At 36.7% G+C, this 23532-nt stretch overlaps 5 protein-coding genes across 9 annotated transcripts; 2 read left to right on the top strand and 3 right to left on the bottom strand.

Moving 5' to 3' along the window:
• Positions 1 to 1472: 1472 nt before the first annotated feature.
• Positions 1473 to 2194, top strand: LOC103433264 (uncharacterized). Its single transcript, XM_008371506.4, has one exon. It carries the CDS (start codon positions 1532 to 1534, stop codon positions 2030 to 2032), a length of 501 nt encoding a protein of 166 aa, XP_008369728.3. The 5' UTR covers positions 1473 to 1531; the 3' UTR covers positions 2033 to 2194.
• Positions 2195 to 5730: 3536 nt separating this feature from the next.
• On the bottom strand, positions 5731 to 9401 carry LOC103433262 (1-(5-phosphoribosyl)-5-[(5-phosphoribosylamino)methylideneamino] imidazole-4-carboxamide isomerase, chloroplastic-like). Its single transcript, XM_008371505.4, has 8 exons — positions 9195 to 9401; positions 9039 to 9103; positions 8692 to 8899; positions 8196 to 8281; positions 7979 to 8080; positions 7495 to 7628; positions 6605 to 6653; positions 5731 to 6087 (listed from the first exon to the last, which is right to left on the bottom strand). Exons 1-8 carry the CDS (start codon positions 9319 to 9321, stop codon positions 5911 to 5913), a joined length of 948 nt encoding a protein of 315 aa, XP_008369727.3. The 5' UTR covers positions 9322 to 9401; the 3' UTR covers positions 5731 to 5910.
• A 933-nt stretch (positions 9402 to 10334) lies between these two features.
• LOC103427538 (uncharacterized protein At5g03900, chloroplastic-like) lies at positions 10335 to 16189 on the top strand. 2 transcript variants are annotated; one of them, XM_029092499.2, is made up of 14 exons: positions 10335 to 10871; positions 11103 to 11210; positions 11279 to 11382; positions 11470 to 11553; positions 11699 to 11786; positions 11878 to 11943; positions 13040 to 13129; positions 13686 to 13751; positions 13976 to 14118; positions 14202 to 14288; positions 14371 to 14434; positions 14662 to 14805; positions 15270 to 15433; positions 15835 to 16189. In XM_029092499.2, the coding sequence occupies exons 1-13, from the start codon at positions 10473 to 10475 to the stop codon at positions 15411 to 15413; spliced, it is 1587 nt and encodes a 528-aa protein (XP_028948332.2). In that variant the 5' UTR covers positions 10335 to 10472; the 3' UTR covers positions 15414 to 15433; positions 15835 to 16189. The 2 variants fall into 2 exon arrangements, with proteins under 2 accessions (XP_028948332.2, XP_028948333.1); XM_029092500.2 differs by having other exon boundaries at positions 10336 to 10871; positions 11090 to 11210.
• A 141-nt stretch (positions 16190 to 16330) lies between these two features.
• LOC103427537 (uncharacterized) lies at positions 16331 to 20143 on the bottom strand. Of its 2 annotated transcripts, none has more exons than XM_008365595.4 (5): positions 19810 to 20143; positions 18810 to 18945; positions 17978 to 18721; positions 17248 to 17440; positions 16331 to 16749 (listed from the first exon to the last, which is right to left on the bottom strand). In XM_008365595.4, exons 1-5 carry the CDS (start codon positions 19884 to 19886, stop codon positions 16724 to 16726), a joined length of 1176 nt encoding a protein of 391 aa, XP_008363817.3. In that variant the 5' UTR covers positions 19887 to 20143; the 3' UTR covers positions 16331 to 16723. The 2 variants fall into 2 exon arrangements, with proteins under 2 accessions (XP_008363817.3, XP_017185649.3); XM_017330160.3 differs by having other exon boundaries at positions 17248 to 17434.
• A 1111-nt stretch (positions 20144 to 21254) lies between these two features.
• Positions 21255 to 23287, bottom strand: LOC103433255 (glucosamine 6-phosphate N-acetyltransferase-like). Of its 3 annotated transcripts, none has more exons than XM_070812299.1 (3): positions 23073 to 23287; positions 21905 to 22413; positions 21255 to 21730 (listed from the first exon to the last, which is right to left on the bottom strand). In XM_070812299.1, the coding sequence occupies exon 2, from the start codon at positions 22383 to 22385 to the stop codon at positions 21924 to 21926; it is 462 nt and encodes a 153-aa protein (XP_070668400.1). In that variant the 5' UTR covers positions 22386 to 22413; positions 23073 to 23287; the 3' UTR covers positions 21255 to 21730; positions 21905 to 21923. The 3 variants fall into 3 exon arrangements, with proteins under 3 accessions (XP_070668400.1, XP_070668401.1, XP_008369717.1); XM_070812300.1 differs by having other exon boundaries at positions 21386 to 21733; XM_008371495.4 differs by lacking the exon at positions 21255 to 21730 and having other exon boundaries at positions 21823 to 22413.
• Between the last annotated feature and the right edge of the window lie 245 nt (positions 23288 to 23532).

Here is a 23532-nt window from a genome sequence, read left to right as displayed (position 1 = left end):
AAAATGTTGATTTTGAATTTAAATGTAATAAAAACGAATTTAATAAAAGTAATTTAGAAAAAAAAAACAACTAGTAACCAATTAAGAAGAAATCAGATCAAAAAAAAGGTTTTGAGAAATAAATTTGGAAAAGCACTAGGATTCCGCCATCCCTTTAACAATCCTATGTAGATTTACTAATTACTTATGAATTACCCATGCAACTTTGAATGTTAGGTTTTGCTAATGCATATTCTACTCGTGGTATTCAAGCTATAACATATATCAAATATGCAATTCATCTGTGGTATTCAGATCAAATATAAACATTCATGACTTATTACGCTTTGTGAAAAGCCTTTGAAAAACCATGCAACTCCTAAGACATGGCATTCGTCCTAGGTAAAATTACAACTATCAATCACAAGAAGCAATACTCAATCATCCAATGGTATTACGAATGAATTGCATCTGATTACTTATCTAAACATCCTAATGGTCACGAGCATTAAGACACAAAGACAGTTAAATACAGTGATTAATAATTCAAAGTATGCAAACATAATATCATAAGCAATTAAATAAAAACTACATATTCATGCTAAGACTCAAGGCATCGCCCTAGCAAAAGAAAGTTAGTTACGCATATTCATAATTAAAATCAAAAGAGTTTTATTAAACTAGAAAAAGAATGAAAGCACCTTGTAGAATAAAGTCTGAAAATCTCTAAGCTTTTGCCAAATTCCTCTCTCCAATATTGCGTAAAGAAGAAGGCCACGATGGCTTATTTATACTACCTAGATAATCCAATCCTTTCTAGAAAGGGACTTATAATAAAACTAAGAAACCAAATAAATTAAAATAAATTAAGAAACATAATACTAAATTGACTATGATAATTAGCCCAAAATCTGCACAGCCACGTTGTGGACCCATATCTACTCCAAAACCGACCAAAAATAGCTAGATTTAAAGCTTGGACTATTATGAACTCTTATCCAGAAGGCCATGAACCCATTAGAGGTCATCTTGGGCTAAAAAAATCGCAATTAAGCCCAAAAAGTCATTTTATAGAACCGCACACTGCTTCTTTATTTCCTCACCAGAAAATAACCTTTTTGTGGAAAAATCTGATATTTTGATAGATTCAAGCTAAGCGACTCATGAATGTCCTCCAATTTGAATCACTTTAAAATTCGTCTGTTTGATCATGTTTTGCTTCAGAAAAAGTTGAATGTTCTATATTAAAAATATAAAGTAAAGTATTAAAATTCTATCAAAATAATTACCAAAACATAGTAAGAATATTATAGTATATATAGTATAATATTGACTCAACAATCAACTCTACAAGTTCATAGCTCAATGCTAAAAAAAAAAAGGTGGGGTCCAGGGAGAAACAAGGCATATCTGTAATATTGAGCAATATGAAGGGGAGGATTGTATCCATCTCCCTTATATACACCCCATCTATATTCCCACCACCCCTCACTCATAATACCCAACTTTTCTAACCACAGTTTTGTTTTCCAAGTTGTGATAAAACACAAGCATGGGGAATTGCTTGGTTATGCAAGAAAATGTTACAAAGATTATGAGACCTGATGGGAAGATCCTAGAGTACAGCGCAGACATGAAAGTTTACCAGGTGCTGTCGGAGTTTTCGGGGCATGCAATATCTGAGACGGCTCCAAACTACCAGCATCTCCGGCCAGACTCCAAGCTGCTTGGTGGTCACCTCTACTATCTCGTACCTCTCCCTTTGCCACCGCCCAAAAAGGCTTCCCAGAAGAAGGTGAGATTTTCGGAGCCTGAAGCCGAACGGCCTGAACCTGAACAAGAAACTAAAGTCGTAAGGATTAAGTTGGTTATAAGCAAGAAAGAATTGCAGGAGATGTTGACAAAGGGAGGAGTTGCAGTTCTTGATGAAATGGTTTCTCGGCTTCAAAGTGAAGAAAAAGGCATAGATAAGAGTAACAGTAACAGCTTCAACGTTGATGGTAACTGCGAAGGGTGGAAGCCTGCTCTCGAAAGCATACCTGAAGTAGACTAGCAATAGTATAATCCTTAATATATGTAGCATTGTATCCTGATCCCTTCTACCAAAACGAAAAGGGAAAGAAGAAAAGAAAACAAGTATCTCTTCGCGCGCTTGATCGGTTTTCTGTAACATACATATAAAGTAAACAAAGATCCATGAAAAAGATTAGAAATACACAGCTTTTCTTTCCCTTCTCACATACAAGTTATTAATCCATTCTCTAATTGGTATGTTAATTCTAATAATAGAATCTGCAAGTCATTCAAAACCTTAGTCTCATGCATATCTCTCACGTACACAAGAAGTCACAACCAAGCCCCAAAAAAAAGGAAAAAGGAAAACAAAACATGCAAGTGAAAAAACAGAAGGTTAATTAATTAGAGATGATTTAACCATGACCTAGCTAGAGATTTACTGCTTAAACTAAAGATTCGAATTTCCAAGAATTTTAACTTTGTGGTAAAGAGGGGAAGAAATTGTCGCGTGACAACAAATATCAAAAGCGAGTATGCAGCCATATCAGGTCCAAATACCAACGAGCATGTAATATGATGAAAGCGTGATGTGGCAATTCATATATGACTCTATGAGTTGGCCCCTTAAGCTTCCAGCCTCACCTGCCAAATCACAAAAAAAGGTAGAAAAAAGAAATACAAAGCATATCTACTGTTCTCGGCATGCCAAAATAGTTATCATGCACTCCTCCTGAATGAAAAAACGAGAAAGAATTACATTTTTTAAGTGCTAATAACATTCAAATTATTACATATTGTGGTGGTGGTGGTGTTAGTCCTCCCATTAAGAAAGCCTCTGGAAACTTCCCATAATGGAATGACAGAATAAGTCCACTTGCTCCAGTAAAATTGCTTATGTGTGTGTGTCTTGTGGAAGAATAGCTTAAGTTACCTTTATTGTATTTCATATACCAATCGTGGTGGTTTTGGTAGCATTCCAGAGCTGATTTACTGCTGCTTAGGACTATTCTCTACCAATCGCCATCGTTTCACACTCTTAGGCATGTGAAAGAAAAAACGAAAGAAAACAAGAACTCCACAGGCTTAAATCCCCACCCAAATAAATGTTCCCTTGATACAGTAACCTAGCTTCCTGCACGGAAAAGAAGCACGCAAACTCTCTTGACTGGAAAAAAAAGAAGAGGAATTAGTACTTAGAAAAGATCCGGATGACAAGGAAAAATTAAGAAAGTCGATGAATTGAAAAGTTAATCCTTCCGGATTACTTTAGCATATAACACACCATTTGAGTCTCGTATCAAAAATCTTCTCAGCATTAGATTGTTTTATAATGGTGAAAAACTGATATAACTTGTAGAACACTGAAAATTAGTCTATACCTCGTTTATAAACCTTCGAGGGTTCAGCAATTTGCATAAGCTCGAGCCCTACGTAGAAACACCTAAACCTTCATATAAAGAAATCAAAACTATACAACAAGATACGAGACAGAAATTATAGCACCAGTTTTTAACTAAATGGATAACTGGAACTATTGTCATATGGAACACCAAGACATCCTCCCATATCTCACACCCGAAAATCTTATGTAGTGTGAACGAATTTGTACCCAAAAAGACACACAGGGCGAGTCCTCGTTGCATCATTCTTACACTCAAAGAATGTAACATAACTCTAGGTAAAGGAAAGCCAAAACTACTTTTGCATTCAGTAATTCTCTGCTTAGAGGGTGAGTCTTGGCGCAACAGAAAGGTTCCTCCTTTGTGACCGAAAAGGTCATGGGTTCGAGTCATGGAAACAGCTTCTTTGCAAAGCAAGGGTAAGACTACGTACAATAGACATTTATCTCCCGATACTCACAAAGCAAGGAGCCTTGTTAGCTTGGAGTTGCCCTTTTTTTCTAATAATTCTCTGCCTGTTGGGTTCAGTACAGTGTAAAACATTCAAATTACTAAGTATAAGGACACTCTATAAGAAAGACCAGCTGAACAGATAATATTGCAAATCATGCAGAAACTTATTAGCCAAGTTGTCCACTGAAGCGGTCTCTATCTACGCTTTATTTCCATATCAGCTTCTGAAAGAACAACCATAGGTCCCTCCTTGTTCATGGGAAACTAGATAAGGAAATAAAAGGTCCTACAAAAAAAGCACAAGTACTTTAGATTTCTTTATAGCACGTAGTTGTGCTATTGGCATTTCAATTTCGGATTATAGTTACTGCTACGTCTCACTGGGACATGTATTTTTCTTTAAAGAACAATCAGGAATAAAGGCCGCAGACTGACTAGGGCACCATTACTTATTTTTGCTTCCATCATAAAGCACTAGGCACACTGGGAGTAGCTTAGTTCAATATGTTGGTGGAAACGTGTCATGCAAGCAATACACAATGACATGCATTTCACATTTCATTTAATATACTCACTTTTTATGCATAACTGAGTTTCTCAATTAGAGTGATGCCCTCCATCCACCTTGGCCATGGGAAATTGAAGGGGAAGTCTAGACAAATAATCCATATCTTGTACTTCCGGTGTCTGAACTTGAGTGAAGCCCTCCATCCATCTTGGGAAATCATTTTTTTTAGAGGAGCTCCAATGGAGAGATGTAAAAACTATATTTATATTTTTGAAAGATGTAAATGAGAGTTCTACTTCAATGAGAAACATGTAAATTAGAGATTCCATTTATTTTTCTCTCTTTTATTGGCGGGACCCCCCACCAAAACATTTAAATTTAAGTTTTATTTACATTTTCAAGCCAAGATGGATATTTTACATCTCTACATTGAAGAGTTTCTGGCCAACCAAAAATGTAAAATACACATTTCAAGGCATTTTGCATCTCTCATTGGAAACTACCCTCATTGATAATTAAAAGTACCTATTATATCCCAAAAAGCGGTTTTTCCTTGTTTCTTTCCTATTGCTAACAAATAAAAGAAGAAAATTCCATTTCCCTTCCCTTAGGAAAGATATGGGAAGTCATCTCCCTCAATTCATTTTCGCGTACCAAACATAGCATACAAGTAATTGCAATTGATAATTGTACGTGACAAACTCGGAACTTCATTTTACTGAGCTTAAAATGACACAAAACCATAGGAAAAGTGTTATTCACACACCAATTTTTACCTCCCACACACTCTTGTTAATTTTTGGATGTTGATCTTCTTCAATTCATTCGGTCCAACAGCCGAAAATTGAGATAATGCGTGAGAAGTAAAAAAAAAGTGTGAACAGCGCTTCCCAAAACCATATTGTACCCCTTGTTTCGATTACCAATTTACCAGACTTCATGTTGATCTAATAAAAATCTGGTGTGTGCGCGTTTGTGCGGGTGTGAATGTTGATTTTATAAAGCTTGGACTTGCAAGCAAAAGAACCCACATACAGTAAAATACACAACCAAATGTATCCAGTTAAAGTTCACACGAAGGATGAGAGAGAATAACTTAACACCGTCCTCCAAAGAAATGAAACATGAAACACATGACTAACCCTCTCCATCAATACTCACGTCCTGCATTTGTCCTTCATCCTACATGGAAAGAGCGAGCTACCATCCTGGCTATATGCCAACAGGCCCGTATATCTCCAAATAACTCGAGAATTAGGAGACCGAAAACAAAAGAAAAATCAAGTAAGAGTAGATGGGGAGGGGAGAAAAAAAAAAAGCACCCCAATCTTGATTTGTAACTCAAGGTCCCGACTCAGTTTCGGCACATTATCCTGGTGCAAATTTTCACTTCATTGGCCCCAAAAAATAATAGCTTTTACTCATAACTTACAAAGCGGCCTTTTATTTGAAGTTAAAGAGCTGAACTATCCTTTGCAATGTATTTTTCTATATAAATAAGCCAGAATAACCTAGATGTCTACGTACTCAGAACCAAAAGATAGTAGAAATGCACTAAACAGTCAAGGCCTCCTGCTGGGCATGCCAAGCAACGACGTCTTTGTATGACAAGTTGCCTCCAAAAACATCCAAAGCGCTGCCAACAGTTACATCTACATGTCCCAGTCCTGCCACTTTTATCCTCTCTAAATCAGCCATTACAGTCACACCACCGGCATAAGTTACAGGAATCTGGCACCCAGAAACATATTATGTCAGTGATTTGAACAGGATGTATGATGCATGAACATAAGAATTTCTAAATCTCTGGTGAAACCTATGTTGATTCTCTACTACAACAGCAGTGAATCCCATAGGTAGCCCCAAGCTTTTTGGCTCAACGAGAAACAATGAATTCTCAAGCTCGAGGGCTTTATACTGATGGTGGATACACATTTTAATCCACATTCAGTTAGTATAAAAATGATTTAGATGAAAACAATCGTTACTCAAAGAAAAGATGACAAGAATCATGGCTCAGTCCTTGTCTTTCCAAGGTCATCTATGTGAGGCTTAAAAACATATTTCTACTGATTGAACATAAATCAAACAACAGTAGTCTAAATAGAAATGTGGATAATAGGTTAGAGAAATTTCTTTTCAGTGCAATGACGAGATGGAGGTACATTTCCAGCAACCTATAAAATTTAAAAAACCGGAGCAGTTGGCAAAAGACATAAATGTGCCATTCTATTAATAGGTTACCAACCGGTGAATACTTTCCAAGCAATGCCACAAGCTCCTCATCAATTCCCAGCCTGCAATAAACAGAAATGAGATCATCCAGTTATAACTCAACGGATAAACAGAGTACATTTGTCCTTTTCAAATATTGGATGTCAGGTTGGGGGTGGGGGGATGGTACTCATGCCGATACGCAATTGCAAGCTTTCAACAATTATTGTTTAGTAATCAACTAAACATACGAGTAGTAGACCATCTGGAATAGGCAAATATATTTTCAGTATAGCAATTCCAAGAATTTAGGGCCAGCACCAAACTTCAAATGAAATTTATAGCAAAAGCTCAACTCAAAAATGGATCTTCTTTAAACTCGATCCATCAGACATGAAAGAAAAATAACATTATTGAAACTTAATCCATTCTTTACTTGATTAGTGAATTTAACTCAAAAGCGATCATAGTTTTATCTGTAAACAGAAGGAAATTCTTGATATCAGAAAAAGCGTCAACGGGAACAAGGATCTAGGAAAGAGAAAGGAAAAGAAAAGCATCTATCTATAACTCAATGCATGGAATTCATGGACCTTTCTTTAAAAATTTTATTTCTCAGTTCTCATAACGATGAGCACAAAGAGCAAAAGCCCTGAATAAATTTCTCAGGCAAGGAGAAAAAGTTTAATTTTATTATGAAAAATCATTTTCCTTTAACTAATAATTATAGTCAAAGGCGAATTTGAACCACATTATTGCTAGACATTGTGAAGCTTAGCCTACTCCCTTCCCCTTAGTGTAGATAATATCATTTGTTCCAAAAAAATAAAAAAATAAATAATTATAGTCAAAATCTCTTTTAAGGCGTTAAAATTATAAAATTATTTTTGTTAATGAAATAAAATGGCAACATATATGACTTACTTTTTCCCTTCAACATCAACACCATGTACCAGAAATTCGTCTGCATAGTTGGCAAGAAAGTTCAATATTTCCTCATCAAGATTCACATCACTAAACTTCTGCCATCTATCTGTGACGATTGCATATCTACCATCCTGCACACATTAAAAACAATTCATATATGCACATTAAGACCAACATGTAAAAGTGTACAAAAGAGGCAGTTGAAAATGCTGAAGGAGAAAATTACAAACAAGAAAAACTCTTTCTTAACAATTCCATAGTTTAGTGTTGATTCTGAAGATTTGCAATTCTCTTAAAATTGTCACTCTAGTCAAACACCACCATTATGATCTAAGTTTTCACTAAACTCAGATTACAACGAATCGAATACACATAAAAATTGCTTAAGAGTTAAGTAAATAAATAACTCAGCTTAGCCCTGAAAAGAAAATAAACACATAGATAATGACAAAGGAGGTTTGATTCTCGCTTGGCCTCATACCCTCTTTCTGCAGCTAAGGTCTAAAACAAGCCTCTCTTTTCCAACAACAAGAACAAGATCTTTAAGCCTTTCAAGGTCCATTTGTCCATTGTTAAATACATACTGCAAAGAAACCACGACAAATGTAAAGAAATGATTTCGTGAAACAATTTGATCCAAATCAGTCCTCTTAATTAACATATAGATGTAAAAGGGTGACGAAAGGGTAGCAACTTACGGAAGTGACAATGACATGGCTAGCCCCTTCTTCTATGTAATTCAAAGAATTTTCTGAATTGATCCCACCTCCTACTTGCAAACCACCTAGATTATACCAGTCCTCGCAGCAAGTTCAGCAGAGGAAAATCTGTAAGTTTCAAACATATCATCAACAATATAGATTAAAGTGAAACAGCATACTCCTATCCTAAGGCACTCAACTTACTTGAAAAATCTCAGTATCTGCAGTATTATCAGACACGGATGTTTTTGCAAAAGTGCTAAAGTATCTGATGCTGGGTAACAATCTTTTAATCTAATTCACACTCATATCACCAGCCATATTTACTTCTTAAACTCTATATCGAAAGTTCGCAACTGAGAGAAAATCGAATAAGAATCACTTTTCGAACATTAACAGAATAAATACTAGAAGACAATTTAAATCATTTGATCCGAAAATCAATTAACAGCATCAGAATCTACAAGAACAGGAAGGAAGGCAATGGACCCACCAGGATAGGCATGCAAAGCTTCAATGGCTGCAGCTCTACTCAAAGGGTCAGCTCCAAGCATGATAACATGACCACCTGTAAGCCCATCTTCTTTATACATCTTTGCATACTCCGCTGCAGACTTATCCGACACAAAATTGGTAACAAGAACCGACCCATCATCCTTCAAATCAGAAAGGGTAGACCCAACAATTTGTTTCACTTTCCCCTGAAGCAAAAATCAACATAACAATCACAGAAATCCCAAAAGAAAGATTTAAGCTTGTCACAAAAACGAATATAACTGATTCGCAGAAAACCCCAATTGATTCGGAAGCATGAATTTTGATAAACTGAAGTTGCAGTACCTTGTGTATGTCAATGCAAGGCCGGAAGCGAACGGCGCAGCGGATCGAAAGCCGCCGGGTAAAACCTGCACCAGAAAATGGGAAAATGCGCGTTGAACTGGATGAAAAGGGCAAATACCAAAGTAGGAGAAGAAACGGAAGCAGAAGTTTACTTACTGGACGCCATGGAAGGTCTGGCAGTGAAACTTTTACAGTTTGCTGCGCCGAAAATTGAAGAGCTCGGAGGTCTGTGAAGTGTACGGACATCGGAAGAGAAAGCGGCATTGAAGGTCCCAACTTTCATTCTGCTTCTGCGCCAAAGTTTGGATTTTTTTGCTTTTCTCGGTCCAGGTTGAAGAGTAGGATGCCGAGTGAATTGGGTTCGACGGGGTGTTTATGTCAAATTACTGTTTCGCCCCGAGGTTTGGGGGTTCTTTTTCAAATGGATATTTTCAAAAAAAAAAAGAAATAATGATTTCTTAACTTTAACATAATTGGGGTAATAGTTTTTCATTCAAAAATTTGTTGTCGTTGATCATTTAACTTATCAAAACATATGATCTTTTTCATCAACTTCGTTAAAAAATTTGTCAAAACAAGTCACGTGTCATGCACGTGAGGCTGAATCAATAAGCAAATATAGATAAATAAAAATATATGTAGCAATAATACTTTAACTTTAACGTAATTAAAGAAATAGTCACTCAACTTTAACTCAATTTTAGCATGGTTCCTCAATTTTAACCCAATTATTGTAATTGTTCCTTCAAAATAACTCATTTTGACGAAAAGAATTATAGATGCACGTTTTAATGACTTACATAATTACTAGTCATAATTTTTTAGTTAAATAACCATTTATCTAGGGAACTTTAATAAAAAAACTTCCAGTACGGTTTATTTTAACGAAAAATCACATTTTTACATCAAAAAGTCAATCATGGTACGATTCACTTTATCCTTTATTTTATCCTTATCGTTAAAACTCAAAGTTTTCAAGTCATTTTCATTAGTTTTCCTTTTCTCTAGGGAACTTTAACGAATAACTCCTGATTTGTTCACTTTAATGAAAAATCATATTTGTACACTAAAATATCAATCATGGTACTATTTAATTTACCCTTTATTTTGTCCCTATTTTTAAAACTCAAAGTTTTCAACAATATTTGATATTTGGAGAGAGAAAAATTGAGGGACTATTCCATCTTAAAAAAAATATTTATTTTCTTAAATATTTTTAACAATATTTGAAATTTGGAGAGAGAAAAATTCGCAAATGAACTCTTATCCCTTCACATCATCCGACTAGGACATGACCGTAATTTCACCAGCTTCGTATCGTTCATCCCAAGTCCATTTCGAAGCTCTCCAATTCTGAGCCACTCGCCAAGAATTCCATGGCCACAGCAACTTAGCAAAACCCACCCAACTCCCGAGGGAAAATTCAATCCGTCAATGGCGTCGATAGCCACCTGCTTCACCCTTCCGCCGAAGCACCACTGTCCTCACCGTCGCATCTTCAAATCCTCACTCCTCCCCAACCATCCCAGAACCTTCCGTCTCCACCCGACGCCCATTTTCCCGGGATTTGGCGCCAAGTTTCGGGAATCTAGAGTTTCTGTGTCGGCGGTGAAGTCGGGTCTCGACGCCGCCACCGCCGCTGCAATCAGGCCCGGTGGCGCTGTGGAGAGCGATAAGTTGCCTTCCGATGTGAGGAAGCGAGCGATGGAAGCTGTGGACGCTTGTGGAGGGAGAGTGACGATTGGTGACGTGGCTGGCCGGGCTGGGCTCAAGCTTAACGAAGCTCAGAATGCTCTGCAAGCTCTCGCTGCTGACACTGAAGGATTCTTGGAGGTACTTTTAATTTCGGAAAGTTCTGAACTTGTTAGTTGTTTCCCAAAATGCTTGCTAAGAAAATGATGGGGTGTGTAGGTTTGTTTAGTTATTTTAAAAAATTTGTGAACTTGGAGTCGTTTTCGAAAATGTTTGTGAAGAAAATGTATGGGGTTTATAGGTTAGTTTAGTTATTTTCACAGATTGTGTTTGTGGTGAGTCCAATTGTTGTTTTCAAGATGGTCCCAACAGGTTTCGGATGAAGGTGATGTGCTCTATGTTTTCCCCAAGGATTATCGGGCGAAGCTTTTGGGAAAATCGCTTAGAATGAGAGTTGAGCCTGTGCTTGAGAAGGCAAAGGTAGTAACTTTGTGGAATTTTTGGTTATAATGTTTGGCAATTGGAACTAACATAATGCATTTTGACAGGCTGGGGTTGAGTACGTAGCGAGGGTTTCATTTGGAACTGCCCTAGTTGCTTCCATTGTTCTTGTTTATACTGCAATTGTTGTTGCTCTGTCTTCTGGTAGAAGGTAAGTTTCCATGGTATTGTTATTATCTCTATTGTTAAATAATTTCTATTCTGGGCAGGATGGTTGACACTAGTGTTTTGGTTACAGTGAAGATGACAATCGTGGAAGACGTGGAGGAAGGTCGTATGATTCAGGGTTCTCTTTTTACATGAATCCATTTGACCTCTTTTGGTATTACCTTCTTCTTACTTGTTAAGTACGCTTTTTCATAATGTTTTTCATAATTCTGTGGAACGGTTTCAGGTTTAATTATATTAGTTGTTGGAACTTGTAAGAGACTTTTGCTCACACCTTGTTTACCTTTTATTTCATGAAGGTTCTGGGATCCATATTACTCTAGGAGGCGGCGAGTACAAACAGAACGAGTACAAACAGATGATAACAAGATGAATTTCGTTGAATCTGTATGTGATGGATTTAATCATTCTTTTTCTGTTGTCTCTTTGCTAGGTTTGTATTTGAAGAAAGTATTGACTTTATGATGTTGTCTTTTAGATTTTCTCATTTGTATTTGGCGATGGTGATCCAAACCAAGGAATCGAAGAAGAGAGATGGAAGTTGGTAATAATTGAGCACTGAGTTCAGTGGTTCGTTGCTTTCAACAATTTGTTTCATTTCATTGGTTGTGTTTGTATGCTTTTATATGCAATTAGATTTATTTCTTGTCAGGGTAAACTGGAATATAGGGGTATATATAACTCTCTCTCTCTCTCTCTCTCTCTCTCTCTCTCTCTCTCATAATTGAGCACTGAGTTCAGTGGTTCGTTGCTTTCAACAATTTGTTTCATTTCATTGGTTGTGTTTGTATGCTTTTATATGCAATTAGATTTATTTCTTGTCAGGGTAAACTAGAATATAGGGGTATATATAACTCTCTCTCTCTCTCTCTCTCTCTCTCTCTCTCTCTCTCTCTCTCTCTCTCTCTCTCTCTCTCTCTCTCTCTCTCTCAATCAAGCTACATGTACATAGTACCACCTCTTAAAATCTTCCATGGACCTTTTTGGCTTGACTTTTGAAATAGGATATGGTATTTTGTCATAGGTTCTTGTGTGAATCCTTGATTTAATATTTCGAAAGAATATACAGGAGTTTACGACTTTTGTTGAGGTCATATATATGTGTGTGTGTGTGACCTCATTCATGTGTATATGTAAAATCCAAAACAAGGAAAGAATAAAAGGAATTGTTAGGTTAAAGTAATGTGCTGAATTCATTTATGACATTATTTGTTATAAGGGTGGAAGTTGTAGAATTGTGGATTGCGTAATTGGCGGATAGCTTTTAGACTAGATCAAAGATCAAAACATAAGAACTGCACTGGTCTTGTGCTTGGGAATTGTCATGATTATTTTGAAACTTTTGTTACATCCCCAAAGCTCTCTATAAACTAGATGATGTGATATTGGAAAATATAAGATTTTCACAAATACTGAAGGTAGTTGGGGATTCTCTCTCAGAAACTGTTGTCCACCTATAGTAAAGTCCTCAAACTTTTTTATTGTAGAATCCTTGGTTGTGTGACTCTATGTCTTATTCCTAAAGTTTGATAATCTGTTGCTACTTGTTATCTTGGAACTGTTATTTTGATTGTCATTAAAAATCATGATAGATATGTATATGTGTAATGACAAAATTATCCCTTGAAATTTAAATTCAGATCGGACAATACATATCCTCTAAAGGTGGGGTTGTTGCAGCTGAAGAGCTTTCTCCATATCTTGATATAGAATCTTCAAGGGAAACTCTGGTAAATATTTTGTTTTTGGTTGTCATGCTCGTTTGTAATTCCCAACTCTTGATGTAATGGAGTTTTCTTTTGTATTTGGAGAATTTGTACTAGTTCCAGCTGAGATTGGATTATTGTTTGATGGTTAATAGCAGGCACTTGCATCCATTGGTTAGTTAATTGAACACATTAGAATACAGCATGCGTCGTCATTTCATGATGCTCTATGGTTTGACCTTTCATATGAAGTTTCATTTGTAAAATCCAATCACATTTGCATAGTTCCTCATAAGAGGCTCGAACTGGAATTGTTCTTTTACACAGTGTTTCCAAACTTCATACTCAATAGTGTAGATAATCGTGATCTTTTGTTTATTTCTTTATAAAGGAAAAAGCTCCAAACAACTGTTGAGGTCACTTATATGGTTTATTGTGCAGTTTGGCTCTTTATTGAGCACATCAATCCGTTAAACTCTTCAAGGCCTTGAAAATTTTCAGTTTCTTTTACTATATTCAGCATTTTTCTTTTTATTCCTTATCATGCTGCTTGACATTTTTTACTTTCCGTTAATTTCAGAATGATGAAACATACATCTTACCTGTTCTTTTACGGTATGAGGGTCAGCCTGTTATAGATGAAGAGGTACGTTTAACGTTTTTGTTTTCTAATAAATGGCTTATATTTCTTCTTCTTTCTCCGTAAATATATAGGAATTGGAACTGTTGGATAAATATGCTTATGTTTCCTTGGGCCTGGTACATGATTGCAATTTCACAAATCATTCCGTCTCTATATTGGATTTCATTACGCAGATGGAAAGATATAATATTAATTAGTCATTCATAGAAAAATTGGTTATGATGCAGGGAAATATTCTGTACCAGTTTCCATCTCTACAGCGCACAGCATCTTCTCAGAGGAGTGGAAGGAAGGAATATGTGGGGAGAAGATGGGCTGATTTTGTTGGAGGGGTTAACAAATTTTTCCAGGAGAAGAAATGGCAATTCAGGTCCTTTATATGATTGCTGTTGCTGATTATATTGTGAATTCATTGGGAAATTAAAATGAAACAATTAAGTTTTCCGTTTGCAGTAACACTACCGTTTCTGAAAGAGCAATGGTCGCTGGACTTGGTGGACTTAATTTATTTGGGGTTATCATTCTTGGAACCATCTTAAAGTATGTCTGACTTGAACTTTGTATTTGCTTTGATTGTTTTTACTCTATATTGCTCTGATGACCGCCACTTTCTTATTTGAAGGGATACTAGAATTGCACCAGCTGGTTTTATTAAGTTCGTTTCTAGCATATTTCCACTACTTCAGGTATGATTTTATTTCAAATAAATTAAAGTTCCCTACCTGCAATTAAGAATATGTACTTTTTCTGTTAAATGGTTGGCTCACATGCAATCCTTTTCTTGAATAGTGGAGAGTGATCCCTCTTATGAAGCTCTTCCTATACAAAGGGAGAGCATTTTTTTTACAACGACCTGATTAAGTCCTCGGGCTCTATTGGGTTTGATTTTATCTTGTCTCACAATTATTTGCAGATTTATGCTGGTTCTTTCTTTGCAATTCCTTTGTTGCGGTGGTTCGTCCTGCTTAAGACAAACGCTGACATAGAAAAAAGAAATAAAGCAAGGCAGCAGTGTGCTCAATCCCTTGAATTGCCAGATATCTCACTTAGAAGAAAGGTGTGCTTCTTTAGAATTTTGTCTTGATCAATCGTTTCTGTCTCAACTTCACATGTGTGCTTTGTAATTATTTAAATTTGCAATTGCACACTAGTTAGTAGGGGAGAGTTATCAGATCAATAAAAAGAAATATCACCTATTGCTAATCAAGCCCTCTCTCGGTGATTGCATTGCCATTGGACTGAAAATTAAGTTAAAACATACTAGTCCAACAATGCTGCATTTATTAACTGTTGTAAGATGTGAAGTTTCAAACTAAAATAGCATAGTTTTCTTCAATTGAATGCTCACGTGAGGTTGTCGTAGGGTGTAAGGTATAGGATTTGTCATAAGGTAATCCTGTACTTGTCGATGTAAAGCCAACTGAAATAAAGAAAAAGGAACAAAGAACAAAAACTAGATTAACTTTGTTCCTTCAATGATTAAAACAATATTTACTTATATTTTTCTATATGATGTTTCAGCTCCTCAGTGCTCGGGACATGGCCCAAAAAACATTCATAGGGCAGGATAGAATTGTATATAGTACGGACAAGGATTTGGTTGAGCAAGACTATGAAGCCCAAGAATGGGATAAGAGATTTCGAGAAATAGAGAAGTCAGATTGAGAACAGGCTACCATTACTTGGTAAGTTTATACATTTCTTGCCTTGGATGAAAGTACTATTTGCATATCTTCATGTAAACAAATGCCAGTGCCGGTATGGTATGGTTGGTATTTGATGGGTCTGACAGTTGTGTTAAGTTCATTGAGTACCCGAAATTTGAGTGCATTTGGTATATTTGTTAGTTGCACGACTCCTTTTAGTAGTCTAGTGATAAAAAATGAAAAGCAGATGTTCTAGGTTTATTTCTAATTGACTTTTAGCAATACGTTTTGATGTTTACTTGTACAAGAACTTGAAACAGAGCTCTCTAAAACTAATAGTTATTAGGCCAGCATTCAAGAACGCAAGGGTCGCTAACTAGTAAATCTCGTCAAAGTGTTTCTTTCACCTGCTGATTAGCCGATTATATGTTTTGTTACAGGCACTGGAGCTACTAGTGATCTTCAAGCAGTCGATTGGCAAGCTTACGCGCTCTTGGTGGTATTTGCATTTGTTTGAAGTGTAAATAAAAGATTTCAGGTGGACAAAAACACTACCTATGAAAGAATTTATGGATAACAGGGCTCACGTATAATTTTTCAGGATCCCCTTATGTCTGCAATTTGTTGAATCGGACACAGGTAGCATTCCGCGGCGGTGAATGTCACCCGGGAGGCAAAAAGAAGGGGCGATACCGGCTTCTCGCTCGTTACCTTTGTTCAGTGAACTAGTGAAAAACTGATTGTTAGAAACAAGTGCGACACAGTGGAATCTTAACATACGATTTTTGCTGGGCATTCGTTTTCATTTTTCGCATAAACTTACGAGACACGATAGCAATCTCATACTTTGTCATGACATTACCAATTTTCCTCCAGATAAAAGTATTTAAGTGGATCTTCCACGCCAATCAAAATGCAGATTTTGGTCATTGTGACTGAAAAATGATGGATCGACGCCGCTGTTCTATCAACAATTGCAGTTTCAGACCAAATACAACATAATCACTCGAGAGTACCAACACAAATTTACACACTGCTGAAAGAAAACCATTATACTGGCTCCAACGGCCCCAGTGTTCTTGACAATACAGTCATGCTGCCCACTAGCAGAACCGACGATCACACAAAACCAATACATCCGACAGAAATTCACTCTCGGAACAATGGCACGATGCCCATCGGTGCAAAATTTCTCCGAGTTTGAATAGTGTTGGCATCCGACCATGATGAGGGTCAGATGGCGAAAAAGCAGTTCTTCCCATGTTAAAAAGTCTTGAGAAAACCCTTTACATATACAGATTGTTGAGTGTATCCAAACCTCGAATGTCTTTAAGCAAGCCGGGACACCAGTATGCCTGCGTGACGAGCAGAGTTTCAGCCTCATTCATATTAAAACGATATATCGCTACCAGTTGAACAATCACCGACTGTTGTAATCAATGTAAAAACTGTAAACACTCAGTTGTTAATGTCAAAACCTACTTGTATATTATGATCTTCCGACAATGATATACGATAAATGCTTTATATTTATCTCTTAATAAAGCAAGTTACTTCATTTTAAAATGGGTGTCAAAATGTGTGTCAAAAGCGCGTATCCCCGGATCCTAACAGTATATATATATATATATATATATGAAGAGTCGGTTTTATGTCATACTTCCTTAACAGATACTTCGGTGATCATAGAAGAAATAGCATAATAATCGTATTTCTAGTTTGCTCTTTGGGCTAACAACCTACTAGTTTTACTTCAATAAATAAAAATGGTAATCATTTAGTTTGAATGACAGCTAAATGTAGTTAACAATGTAAGACGCACTGCGGAAAAATAATAAGGAATCTGTCCTCACCTAAAATAATGAGCGTAAGTAGTATTATCAACACCACTTGAATAGAATGCCGCTGAACTTGAATGTGATAAGGTGATCTTTCATATCTTGCCCTAAATACACCAAGCCAGGTCCGTAAGTACATTACTTTTGTCCGAATCCCCATACCCAACTCTTTGAAATTTCTATACAACCACGCTCCCTGATGCTGACCCTGTCAAGGACAAGCAAACCAATAAGCATCTAGGCTGAAGCATAGAAAGCCAAACCAAGTTTTCCATGACGAACTGAATCAGGACACAGAGCGGAATCAGATATAACCACACAACAATCTCCTTTCGGAACACTGAAAATTTAAAACAACTTACAAGTATCCTTCTTTGATCTAAAGTCACAGCTATCAGCTATTTACTAAAGAAGAAATATGAACTATTGAACATGCAATACTTAACGGAATTGGAAAATTCAAGAACTTAATTATCCAAGAAAGGAAAACTTGATGCTTGAATTACAGATTTGAGAGTAATAGAGGAGTTGTGAACAGTTAAAATTTTCTAATTTCCAATTGCCAAGGCACCTTTTTTTATGTAATTAAGTATTTGCACACTTTGTATGGTAGTTTTATCAGTGCAATAAGTATCATACATCGGTAGAAGATCTTCCTTAATCCTTACTGCACCAACTCTACGAACAGTTATTTGCAAGAAAAACCATTATAAGCATTTGGCATCACTACAAGAACTGTAATTACCTGTGCGCCATGAGAAACACCAGCACTTGATGGGGAATGACTTTGTTCTTCTCCATCTTTAAATCTCTTTGTATAGCTCCCAGTTACCCTACTCCCATAAACACTCCATGCCGTATTTAAGAACCCAAATACGTTTGTTCTGCTGACGCTTTCAGGTTTGGCTTCGTTAGCTTCCAGATCCCGACTCTCACCACCTCCATATCTGTTACAAGAGGTCTCTGGAAAAGAATCTGTAAAATCAGATTTCAACCTTGTATTGCCAATGTCCCAACTCCCACCTTCACCGAATCTGTTATAAGAACCAACTTTCCTCAAGTTGTTCTCCTTTCTAGATTCAACAACACGGTCCACATGCGCCACTCCATTCATATTCAAGTCCTCAATTTCTCTGTTTTTGTGCTCAAAGATACCAGAAGTGCTGTCTTTAGCACTAGGTGTGGTTGGATCAAGAAATCTTCTCAAGATACTGTTGTCTTCCACTTTTTGACAATCAGTGGGCTCGGCATTATTTCCCCCAGAAAGGAACAATGCCAAACCATCTCTATCTTGTTCATTCAAGTTAACCCACTCTGTATTTCTCATGGCATCATCTCCTATAGCTGTACCCTCCAAGCTCTTCTCCACATGAAGTATTTGTTCCCTAATGGCTCCTATAAACTGTTTGTGTCTTGAAATTACATCCTCCCGATTTTGAGACCTTCCTGCCATAGCTGAAAAGCTTACCGCTCTTTCAAAATCTTCCAACTGGCAGGAGAGAATCACTAAAACCTAACTAAACCAAAAATAAAAAAAAAATGAAGAAAAAAGAGTTGAGTTGTACAAAGATTACCACCTGCCACTTTGCAGTTTCAAGTGTTGTAGCAAGATCACGTTTGTGATAATCTATTGACACACGTAACTTTGGGTCTGGACAGTCACCTTGAACAAGACTGAGCTCATGCAGCAGAGAGCGGAAAACCGATTCCATCCTAAAATTTAAAACACCAAAACAAAAACAGCATTGGTTTCAGGGAATGTACAGTTCATAAGCAATTCAACATAATAAAACACAGAACACCAAATCCAATAGCAATCCACAACAAAAAAAAAGTTTCCTTATGCTTATACAGCAGTGAGTTATCAATCTGTAAGCTCCTTTATTTTTCGAAAAAGCAAAATATTGAAGATCGTAAAAATGAGCAGGAGAGTTGGCGAGTCGCAGGTTAAAGTTTATTTGTTACTGTCATTTCTCGAAAGTTGATGTTCTACATTGTCAAAGTTTCAGAGAAACGGGCCAAATGTTCTAACACCAGCATTGTCCCCAACTTAACCACCTGCTAGCCCAACAAGAGTGGGGCGTTATCCTAAAAGGTCTCGGTGTAATTAGAAATAAAACCACGTACTTATCAGTTGTAAATTATTTTGTTAAAGTCCCGCTGTTGAATTTCCAACACGCTCTCTCAGGTGAGACCATATTCCACATTGGGAAAGACAAGCGCGTAAATACTGCACACTTGAACTTTTCGGGGAGCTCGACAAGCATAAGAAAAATTAGTTTTCATGAATACGAAGTCCCATTTGTGAAAGACAACATTATTCAAACCAAACAAAAATCTTCAACAAAAAAATTAAATTCTGATGCCAACATTCTAACATAGCTCAGAAATCAAGTTCACCAACACAAACATTTCAAAAATTATAACTTTTCACTTTTTTTTTTATTAACTTTCTTCCCAACCCAAAAAATAAAGTCAAGATTTTTGCTTTTTTTCCTCCCAAAAGCAAGAAGAACACTTCCAAATTCCAATACATATTAAAATTAAAAGAAGGGAAAAAAGGGAGGAGAAATGAACCTGTCAGCGGAATCTTGGACGACTTCGGCTGCGGGGAACAGAGGGTCCGACTCCCATTGGTGCAAGCTCGACGCCATTTTTTTTTTCTATTTATTTTGTTTTTTACGATCACCTCCAAATAGAAAGTTGCAGTATTTATTCACATAAAAATAAAAAATTTAATTTCAAATGTCGAATAAGAAATTGGGAATTTAGGGTTTAGGGTTACAGAGATGCCGGAAACGGAACCGAAAGTTGTTCGTTAAAATGTCGAAACGAGAAACATTTTTGGAGCGTAAGGATGGACGGTACGGACGAGATCCTCTCCGGATCCTATTTGTGGGGATACGAAATCAATCAATCGTGTCTGTTCATCGTATATTATACCGTTAGTTTTCGTTAAATATTATTTATATTTAATTTTAAATAAAATAATTTGTTATCACATAATGTACAATGAACAGATACGATTGAATAATCTTCCGAAACCCATAAAGAGAATCTGGAGATTATTCCGGACAGTAACAGAGTGTCATGATTGATCACACCAATCAGCTTCCACCACGGCATTAAGCCAGTTTGGAAGTCCTTATAAAATAATTAAAAGTGTTTTCATATCAACAAAAACGTTTCTAATTACGTTTAGCAAAAAAAATAAAAAGGTGTTTTTGGATTTAAAAAGTTATTTGGATGTTCTTCTTTAAGAAAGCACTTCAAGTGATTTTTAATGTGCTTCTAATTGAGCTGAGGAATCGTTTGGAAGTACTTTTAAAACAACTGAAGGTGATGTTGGTGAAAATGTTTTTTGGTTTCAAAAGAACTGGAACAGGAAGCACTTCAAGTGTTTTTTCAGAATTTACTTGTATTTTTACTAAGAATGGTTACCAAAACTCTCTCATAAAAAACATTTTCAATCATTTTAAAAATAATTTCAAATGAAACCTCAATCGCTTTTACTAGAAGTGTTTTTCAGTCAATGTGTTTTAAAGAAGTTCCAAGCCCATCGTCTATTGTTGGGCATTTGAATTTGGAAAATATTATTCTCTTTTTCTTTCGGTTAGTAAGTTCCGAAAACATTTTGCAGGAGTCATGATTTCCTACAGATAAAATTTGATTTTGACATCTCTATGGATATTATAGTACATGGGTCCAACTGTAATTTACAACAATGAGGTATGAGAAGCCAAACGATGTTCGATGAAGTTAGTATAATGTACATACGAGTTGGTGTTGAGCGTCACTAACTGGGTGGTCCATCAAAACGTCAATAATTATCAATTGTTCACATTCATATAGAAGAAGATTAACGCTAGCGATGCATGCATAACAATTGGTTTGGACACGTTTGTCCATCTATTATGGAATAGTTTATAGTTTGACCTTAGCTTTTGTCAAGATTATTTAGCTCCTTACACGTAAAGAAAACATTTCTAGTTTAATGCATTAATATGAGTGGTCGATATGTATGGAGGAATGACTCGTTTATAAGAAGCCAAGCAATGTTCCGCTAAATCTTGTCTCCTTCCAAGTGGCTGGACTGATGCCATACCAGCCTGCCTGTTTGCACTTTCACAGCAGCATGGAGAGTGCTTTCAAATTTTAAATGAAAGTAATATCACATGAGCTCGTTTGGTGACTAAGATTGGATTAGAGCTGATAACTCATACAATTAAAGAAAGCTCGTACATTAAAGGTAGAGGTGAATGATTTCTCATTTTTGGCTGGACTAGACATGAAAGAAACTTATCCCTTCTAATCCTACCATTTTATGGGATTCGAAGGGATAAGTTCCCTCAATGCGTTATCCATCTTCTACCTTCAGGCTTCAAGTTGGACACAATTTCTTCAGTTCTTTCATCGACATACCTTACACACAGAGTTGTCTACGTCAATTCAATCTTCGTCACCGTACAAGCGCCATGGAAATTGACAGCATTTTCTTCTGCTATGCAAAGGATATGATATTGTCATGGAAAAACACATGGTTTTGGACAATTTTCTTTAAGAACTGAAAGGTGGGAACGAAGATCGAAATTTCGACATTGTCATGGCAAAGATTAAATTATGACAGGAACAATGACAGTAATACAGCACAGGAAGTATCATGCCAACTTACAAGAAATTAAGAATGCTTCTCAGATGAAGTACTTCACCATCTGAATCTCCTTCTGCTTGTACCCACATTTCTCATAGAACGCCTTGTTCTCAACACTGCAATCGAGAATCACCTTATAACACCCCAACGAGTGAGCATAATCCGTAAGGGCATCAATCATCTTCTTTCCTAACTGCATCCCACGCGCATTGGCATCAACCACAACGTCTTCAATGTGCCCGACTTTGCCACAGTTTCTTATAAACTTCCTTTCAATGAACACACTCCCAGTTGCCACAATCTTCCCGGAGCGATCATCTTCTATTACAAAGACCTGATGGTCCTCTGCTCGGGCACTAAGCTCCTTAAATCGATCTTCAAAGTCCTTGTCGGATACAGAATCACAAACGGTCAGCTGTTGCAGTAGTTCTATGAATCCCTTGCCTTTGTCTGAGAGTTCTAGCTTCCTAACTTGGAAATTGTGTTCTTCACTGTTTGCCATCTTTTGCGGTCTGAGCACTCGTTACAAGCTGTTAAAAAGTTGAATCAAATCAAAACTCAACAAAGATAACACCATGGTCCCTGGAATTGAACTTGCAAATTGAGTCCATTAGTCCAGTCTCTAACATACTATGGGAAGCTAGCAAACCAATCGCTTTCCAGGAAGTGATTTTCGCACGTCATTTTTTATCTGAGCCTTTGGATTGAAGATATCAAAGGTGAATCAGTGAACAAAAACGAGGTTAGGAGTGTAGAAGGAGAAAACGGGAGTGTGAAAACCACTACACTCTTCACATTCTACTCTCATTTGGATTACACCCTTCACGATCAAACACTTTCCTTTTCTCAACCACATAATAGTGGACATACATGATTACAATGTGATAGAATGGACATATGTTGCATATAAAACTGATGGATTCCTACGATGCATGGACACGAACACGAGGATATGAGATATGTAAAATTTAAAGCATTGTTGTATGAATACAAAGGAATTCGACACGACAAGGGGATACGGGGGATACCCCGTGTCCATGCGTAGATGGGCTTGATCCGAAAATGAAAATCCGACCCGGATTCGAATAGTTATTGAATCAAACACTACCTAATGGATTTGATAACAATTCTGAGTAATGGACTGCAAATTAAATTGTCAATGATTGAGAAATAAGTAAATCAAGGTTACCTCAGAATTCTCTGCTGCAGTTGCTGTTGCTGTGGAATTTCAGGGACTTGTGGCTGTTGCACATCCGCGGAGACACTGCTGATATTTCAGGGTTTGGTACGTGGGGTCATAAAGCAAACTTGTTTATTTGCAACCTTGGGAATGAAAAGCACGTGACTTTTGGTCACGGTTTATGACGAAAACGCCATATTTCCTCTGGCGGCCTTGATTGATTCAAATCCGAGGTTATAAAAGATACAAGGCGCTAGTCAGACGGCATGTTGGAGCTTTGAGCTTAGGGTCTAAACGGTTAGGAGGGGGTTAGGCGAGCGCCTAGACTAATTAGACAAATTTAAATGAATCTATTATATTCTGTGTATATAAGTATCAGTTTATACTTAAAATATATATAATTTTATAATAAACTACAAAATAGAATGATATATATATTATGAAGCATTGAAACATAATGAAAACATGA

Source organism: Malus domestica, chromosome 14, assembly GCF_042453785.1.
Source record: "Malus domestica chromosome 14, GDT2T_hap1".
Lineage (NCBI taxonomy): Eukaryota > Viridiplantae > Streptophyta > Magnoliopsida > Rosales > Rosaceae > Malus > Malus domestica.
The sequence above is the reverse complement of the archived record's forward strand: the minus strand, read 5'-3'. Positions and strand labels throughout refer to the sequence as shown.